This window comes from Synchiropus splendidus, chromosome 14 (genome assembly GCF_027744825.2).
Source record: "Synchiropus splendidus isolate RoL2022-P1 chromosome 14, RoL_Sspl_1.0, whole genome shotgun sequence".
Taxonomy (NCBI): domain Eukaryota; kingdom Metazoa; phylum Chordata; class Actinopteri; order Syngnathiformes; family Callionymidae; genus Synchiropus; species Synchiropus splendidus.
The window spans coordinates 15,790,827-15,799,126 of record NC_071347.1 but is presented as its reverse complement, the minus strand read 5'-3'; the positions used below and the strand labels follow the sequence as shown (position 1 = coordinate 15,799,126).

General features: G+C 44.7%; 1 protein-coding gene across 1 annotated transcript; it reads right to left on the bottom strand.

The window, feature by feature from the left end:
• Positions 1–2,515: 2,515 nt before the first annotated feature.
• Positions 2,516–7,302, bottom strand: rag1 (recombination activating 1). Its single transcript, XM_053886817.1, has 3 exons — positions 6,974–7,302; positions 5,767–6,893; positions 2,516–4,263 (listed from the first exon to the last, which is right to left on the bottom strand). The coding sequence occupies exons 1-3, from the start codon at positions 7,300–7,302 to the stop codon at positions 2,516–2,518; spliced, it is 3,204 nt and encodes a 1,067-aa protein (XP_053742792.1).
• Between the last annotated feature and the right edge of the window lie 998 nt (positions 7,303–8,300).

Here is an 8,300-nt window from a genome sequence, read left to right as displayed (position 1 = left end):
TGATATATTCTGCTGTGACTCTGAAAGTGTGAGGTTTTGAAAATTTACAGCGTGTTTTTATAATGTCTCGATTGTACACGGTCGACTACTTGTATAATATGCCTTTTGCTTTATGAAGTTTTTGTCTTACAAAACAATTGACCTTTCATTCAAATAAAACATTTTAAATAAATATTGTGTCATGTCAATGATGAGCAACGGGAATACGATGTTCCTGAAGAAAATCTCATGATTGTATTTTACTTTTTAGACCTACTTTTTAAGTCTAACATTGCACATTTGAACCAAGCTAATGGATAAACCAGCCATACTGTCCGTGCTCTCTTGGACATACACATTCACACATACATGTATTTGCACTATACATGCACTTTTGAGGGACCTGCTACCGAGGACCCCAGTTTGGGCGGCCCCTCACTGGGAAACACAGAGAGGGCTGATGTGGTACAGTAAACATAACTCAGAAAAATAGCCTGGAACAAGACCATGAAGAGGTCACCAAACCAATCATAGTATCTTACACTTTTTTTATTTTTATTTTTTTTTGTAGTTGTTATGGATTACCATCAGAGGTGGGCAAACTGTTCGACCAAGTGCCACGGTGGGTGCAGGCTTTTGTTTGTTTCAGCTGACGCATCATTGGTTAAACTGAGTGCCTGATCGGTTGCACCACCCTGGCCCTGTGAGGACCAGTTTGCCCACCCCAGATCTAGATCATGAAGACCCTCCTGTGCCTCTGCTCTTGTTCCTCACTGTAGTCCAACTTTCATGCTCTGTTTCCACTGGGTTGTGTGAGGAGGTTCAGAGATGCTGCTGCCATATGCCTCCAATTGATCTCATTTGAATTTGAACTATTTATATCAATGACATTTCCAATAGTATAGAAGTCAGTTTGTTCATCCTTTCATCTTCTGCAGATAATGTGAGTGGAAATAAGCTGCTTGGCTGATGCCTGCGTTTTGAGTGCTTAATATTATCATTTTATACGCAGTCCAGTATGTCGTATCAATGCAATTATTATTCAAGATTTATTATAGTTTTTATTTACTTGTTTGGGAATCTGAGTGAATAACAAGTTGTAGATCGCGAATTCTCACAAGCGACTGGTGTATGTTTTAGAAAAAATTGAATAAAGCTGAAAAAAGAATGCAAGATATCGATTTTATTTCCGCTATTGCTTCTTTAGACGTATCGAAAGTGGAGACAGGACATGAGCTTCTGCGCTCCAGTGACTCGATGAAGCCGTCGATGGTTGATAGAACAGTACATGTCAAGTGCTTACAAAACCAGAAAATGAAAACAAGTCAAACACACATTGATGATGAAGTCGAGAAGGGAATGAAACCTGAGGAAGGATTCCAGATTGGAATTTGTCATCCATTATTCAAAATATGAATCCATGTCGGAGCACTAACCAATGCGGCACAAGATGTACTGGAACACATGATATGATTGTCGCCTCGTGACAACTGCCGATGAGATGTGCATATTTCACAGCTGTCACGCGGCCCGTCCTGTGGCAGTCGAATGGAATCCACTTTTCAATCAAGCATAAACAAAAAAGACGACAAAATTGCCTGCCACAATTTTAGGATAGTGAGGCCAGAGACGGAAATCTTAATCAATCAATCCAACGAATAAAGTTGCCAACAAATCCGATTGCGTCGCCGTCCCTCTCTTCCGTCAGCAGCAGTTGCATGTCAGCAGCGAGGCTTTATCTCCTCGGGTCCACGTGTGCAGGAGAGCTCGTGCTACATTAGCCTGCACAGCATTCCTCTTTATATTTCCACGACAACAACAAAAAGGTCAGGATGTGCATCCGATGAATTTTGAATTTCCATCGTGCGCAGAGAACGTTAAAAGAGATAAAAATTGGTTCAAAGTGACCCGGCCTCGCTCCTTCCCCACCGGGATCCCACGATAAAGCACTAAAGTCATCTTTTTCAAAGGGCATTTATGAAACAAAGCGCATTTGGGTCTCCATGATTGCATTTTGCTGCAGCTTCAATGATATATTAATACAGTGGCCACAAATGGGGTCTTTTTAACACAATTTCCCTCCGTGACTTACAGTGCTTTCATCTGTTTCCATAAATATCGGCGCTATATAAATCCATAAATGTGTCACATTCCAGCAATACAATAAACTGCCCCATATTTCACAGATGTCTGGGATTAAAAAAGAACTTTCTCACTGCGACTCGGGGAAAACTGTGTTACTCTTTGCAGCGGTCCCATCCGCCGCTGACTTTAAAGCGAGTGGAATGAGACGCCACTGGAAACTGATGTAAAATCAAATCAAACTGTTAGCTTTTTTTTGATGGATGTGTTAGAGGACGGTGCTAAAATATCAAGCTGAATCTTGTTTTAAAAGCGACACCAGCCCATTTTTAAAGAAGAGAATCAATTCATTCTGTTTCAGCATCGTTCATTTTAATGAGCCTTTCAGACACATGACCAAAGTCGAGGTACGTTGAACTTCAGAAGCATGAAATAAACAGTCAGGTCCATCAAGTCACATGTCTGTAACCTCCATAGACACATCTTCGCTCTCCTGTACTTCAACTTGCTCAAACGCTGTTGTCAGAGTTTTGGCCGAGTCCTTGTGGGCCTCCATGAACCTCTGAAGGTACTTTGACGTGTACAGCCAGTGATGTTTCAGCACGTCCTCTAGTTCAAACGCTTTGGACTGTCGCGCGTTCATCTTCCGGAAACGTCGGAACAATTTGTTTGCCGACTCGTTCCCCTCGCTCGCCCAGGCTCCGATGGAGCCGTCTCTCTCGATAATCTCGGGGACGTGAGCCAGGGTTTTGTGGAGGTAATTGGTGATCTTGCCGTTGTACCTATATTTGAAGGTGGTGGCGAGGAGGTCAGCAAAGCGCTGTGAGTTGAAGCTGTAGCGGCACAGCTGGTCCGGGCATTCTTTGGCTGGGCAGGTTGCCCGCCACACTGGCTTCATCTGGAGATACAGCCGCATGAGCTCCCTCAGGGCCTCCCTCCGCTCTTCTGAGGGCACCAGGTTGCACACAACCTCCACTGTCTCCAGAGTCATTAGCCTTCGGGCGTAGTTCCCGTTCATTCTCATCACAGGTTTCAGCTTCATCTTCCTCCTCAACTCTTTGTCCAGTGCCGCCCTCCAGCTGCGCCGTTCCTCCCGGCTGGGATTGTCCACTTTAAAAACCTCTCCGATTTCATCCTGGAATATTTTGTAGAACTCTGTGGCATTGCCAATGTCACAGTGCAAGGCATCCAGTGTGGACTGAGTCTCCATGAAGGGTTTAGCAGACACCCCCTTGACTCTGTCTCGGAGCTCCTCCACCGACTCAGAAAACGGATTGGTTCTCCATATTTCATAACGCTCCAGGTTCTCGCTGTGGCTTCGGGTGATGGAGTGTAGAACCATGTTTTTAGAGGCTTCCGCACGACTGGAGTCGCACAGAGTGCAAATATAGGCGGAGCCGGAGGATTCCAGGCCTTCCATCTCTCTCACCATTTTCTCATCATATCCTGTTCCTCTGAAGTGGAAGCGGAAGGAGCGCTGAAGGCCTCCGATGGATAGGATGAGCCGGCTTTCCTTCATTGCGTTACGCTCAGCAACGATTGGCCCCAGCACGGCGGTGAGCGTCTCATGGTCCGATTCATCGACAAACATCAAACAAAGGGGCTTGCAGGACAGTTCTGAGTTGGGCCTGGGTTCTGTGAAAATGGCCACCTCTTTCTCGTCATTGTCTTTCAACACAGAAATGCACATCACAGTGAAGGAGAAACGCACGGCCTTCTCGGGCACGGCTGGTCCGCCACCGTGCTTTTCGCTCACATCTCCCATGCCGTCACAAGATTCTTTTATCAGAACACTGAAGCCGGCCGAGCAAGCACTGTCTTCAATTCCACTCTCCCTCAGCCCCTCTAAGATCTCGTCCTCCATATCCTTTAGCGCTGACACCAGGGCAACATCATAGCGAAAACGCCGAGTGATGGTGTCAGCTGGAGATTCATCCACGGAGGAAGTCCATCCTGAGAGTCCATTAATGATGCCGACGCTGCACTCCGCGGAGACGTTTTTAAGCGACGGCTGCCATTCAAACTGGTGGAATCCCGGGATAAGCTCCTTCTCGGCTGCTCTGAGGGTGTGCAGGGGCTGAAAGATCTGGCGGCCAGTGGTGGCTTTGACGGTGCGATACATTTTGTGATACTGGCTGCAGCTCAAGAACGTGTTGACCCGAATGGCCAAACACACCGCGGGATGCAACCCAAATCCTTTGCCTGTCGACAGGAAAACAAAGTGCAGTAAATATACTTGAACAAATGAGCAAGGGTAATGTACTAATTGTTTGTTTTAGAGTGCAGTAATAAAATATGTCACCCTGTTCACTATATATACTGTACTTACTATAAGGCAGTCTACTCTAAGTCAAAAGAAAGAAGAGAGAGAAAGATTGCCTCTTACTCTGTCGCATGTTTGAATTCATTTGCGAAGGCAAATTGCAAATCTAAAATCCAAATGCGGCTCTAACATTGTCAAAAACCCACAACCCCATGATTACGAAGTCCCATAATTCCTAATTTCCGTATGTTATGAGAGGACAGAAGGTGATTCGGTAAAGTTGCTGAAAGTGATGTATTGGCTGCAGATGAAAACAGACACCAGCTGGCTTCTATTCCCATGAGAGGATGATGGCACTGTCGGTGTAATTTGCAGATACAAGGGCTGCTGATGTTGTTTTGATTCAAACAGCCCCTTCACAAGAGTTGTTGTTGTGAATTAAAGGAAGTATAAGAACGAAGGAGGCAAGTGCAGCAGGATGACATACAGTACTTTTACGTGACGCTTAAAGCTATTTGTTTAATAGAGTGGTATTCTGTTTTTGAGCGTTTACACAAAGTTAATAATTTCACCTCAAGACCTTTTGTAGCTTTTCATATTTTTTGCTTTTCCTTCCTTTCCTTTTTTTTCACTAAAAGAATAATAATACTTTTTCAGGGGGGTTGGATGCAAGTCCACAGACATGACACATTTTCACTGGTATATATTGGTAGCTTAAGGGAATATGTATTTTATTTCTTCCATGAATGTCAACTTAACATGAACAGGGTCAAAACTACTAAGGATTTCACTTCTGTTTTGGGATTTATTTTATTTTATTGTATGACCCTGTTTCTCTGAATATTGTGTGCTGATATCCCTATATATATATATATATATATATATATATATATATATATATATATATATATATATATATATATATATATATATATATCAGCACACAATATTCAGAGTAACAGGGTCATGGCACTATATATATATATATCTTGCCAAATACATTTGAGATTACCTCCTCAGAGCTCTCTCTCTCTGCGAGCCCTTGTGAAGCCCTTCAGCTTCGAACATTCCTCTTGGAGAAGCCCTAAATCTTCCATAAGAATTGGGATATGCAGCAGAACTGTCAGCACAGGACTTTTTTTTATTTTTTTTATCGTCTGAATATTTCTCTAGGGAGGCTTGAGAGTCGGATACAACGAGAATGATGCTTATTAAACCGTAACCGTGGAGCTGATGGACGACAACTTCCTCGCAGTGGTTCAGTGACAAACTAAACCACATTAGGAGCTTTATTTTTCATTATTAATGAGGTTCACTTCAGAGAAGGAAGTAGAAAATAATTTGATGCGTTTTTAATTATCATGATCCGACTCATTTAGTTGGTGAAGTTCAAGAGTGATGCTCACTTTTAGGACGAATGAAAGCCATTTTCCACTTTTTACCTTGCATCATGGCCTCAATCTCATCTGCCAGCCGATGTTCATTCCAGGATCTCAGCGAGAGCAGGAAGAGCGTCAGACACACGGACCTCAGGTCGCCGCCCTCTTCTTTCTCTGCGAAGGACTTCACCTGGTTCTTCAGATCTTTCAGTCGATGCTTCTGGGCGCGACGAGTGAGCGATAGCAGATGCTGCCGAGGTCTCCCACCTTTATTGACCAGCAGGTACTTGTTGTTCACCGAAGGCATTTCGTTGGCTTCATTTTTTAGGTCCTCGTGGTTCTGCCAATGGGCTTTAAATGAATCGAGCCGAACTTGGCGGCCACAGTCACCTTTAGGACACAGCAGGGGGAGAGAATTTAGCGCTAAGAGGAAGCTTTTAGCCGGAAGGGTGAGGTCATCTGGGTCGCAGGCCTGGTTGCAGGCGGGGCAGTTATCTCCCACAACTTTGCTGTATTTTTTAAAACAGCTGCGGCAGAAAAGGTGCCCACAGGGAGACTGAACTGGGTCAGAGAGCAGGTGGTCACAAACTAGGCAGGTGAGGGAAGCTAGAAAGTCATTAGGAAGTTTCTCTGCGAGGAGCTCCTTTCCCAGGTGGTCATCTTGGCACTGGGTGACGCTTCTTGCCCAGTGCTCTCTTTGGATCCGGGCACTCTTCCAGGCACTGAGAACAGGACTGTGACGATGCCCAAAAGGGACCAGGATTCCGTGGCTCTTGATGACATTGCTGCTGATATCCAGCTTCACCTTTTTAGGCAGAGGATTCAGTTTCGTCACGGCCCGTCTCTTCTTTGTCCTTGCCTTCTGAAACTCTTGTTTCTTGGGAAAGCAAAGCAGGCAGTGGGGATTGTGGGGTCTCCAGGTAGGGACTCTGGTTTTGGTAAAGCTGCAAAATCCCCCGCCTCGGATCACCACCATGCGACAGCAGCTGCAGAAGAATGGAGGATGGACAGACTCTGTGTCCTTTCTCACATCTACTTTGAAGACTTTAAGAATGATCTGGGGCCAGCTCGTGAACTTGCAGCCCATTCTACGAAGCGCCATTTTGCATGGCACGTCCAGGTCGGCGTGAACGTTGTGAGGTAGACCTTTTATTTTTGTCAAGCTTTTCCCACAAAGGCGGCACAGACCCCTGGCAAAAATAAAGAACACTATTGAATGCAATGCTCAAGAAAGCTGAGACAGTTGAGATGTGAAGAAGCCGCTCCTCACCTGAGATGGCTCATGTGGGTCTCCATTTCCTGCAGCTTCATATCCACCCTCTGTCCCGGACCATCATTCTCCTTGCTTTTGCCCCCAAGACTCAGTTTTGTAGCACTGCATGGTCCCGCACTGTTGTCTGAGTCTGTAATTGGAGCGGCAGGAGGCATGACCGCCGACAACTTTGCGGCCCCAAGCTGCGCTTCGCTGGGCAACGGCGCCTTCTCCATTGACCTAACCCTAAAAAGCTTGAACTTCCACTGAGAGAACTTGGAGTGAGGATGTTGAAGCTCAGGTGGCATGGATGATCTGGGTCCATCTGTCTCCATGCTCTCGTCCATGTTGGGACCTATGACCGACAAAGAAATGAATAACAGGTACAGTTAAATTCTGAGTTAGGGATGAAAATATTCTGCTTAAAATCGAGTCAATGCAGGACCTTCAGACTACAGGGGGGCTCAGGAGGATGATCAAGATAGGTTAAGGCGGAGGAGGCTGTTGCGGTGGCAACCCCAGATGGGGGAACCCAGAAGAGGAAGACATCAAATGGAGGTCTCCTGCTTACAGTTTTCTGTCTAGTCATATCAGTAAAAACCACTCCAAGTACAGTACATTTGTCCTGGTCACCAACAAAAGGCGACTGTGTAAAACAGTTTGCAGAAAAACATAGTTGAGATGGATGACCCATCGATAAGAGGGTAGATGGAGTGTGAGGTAAAGAGACAGAGGAAGAAGGTTGAGGTGGTCACGTATTGCGGTAACCCCTGATGGGACACGCCGAAAGAAGAAGAGCAAAGCAAAGTGCCGTCTGGGTTTTAGATTTTTAAATCCTTGTAGCTAACATCTTTAAGATTTCACTGATCAGAGGGCAAAGTTTTTTCCTTCTTCCACTCCACTTTAAAAAAAAAAAAAAAAAAAATATATATATATATATATATATATATATATATATATATATATATATATATATTCAGAAAGCCTTACTCACAATCCACTTAACAAATGGAGACCTAAAGCAGTCATTTAAGTAAGAATTCTTTGTAAAACACATGCAGACCATAATTTGCCTGCCATGAATCACGCTCATCAAATCTAATGCACACTGAGCCTTTTTGACTTTCATGTTTATGACACAGAGCGACTACTAAATGGCTGACTGTGCTCCTGCAGGACTGTCAATCATTTATATCAGACATTTTGTAGGCTATGGAGAGAGAGAAAAGCAGCTCAGGGAGTCTTGGACTGGCATTTTAAATGCAGGCGAGGGAGGGGGGTGGGGGGGCAAAAGCGTGAACAAGAAATCATATTTCATATTGCACTGATATTGAGTGAAAAGAGG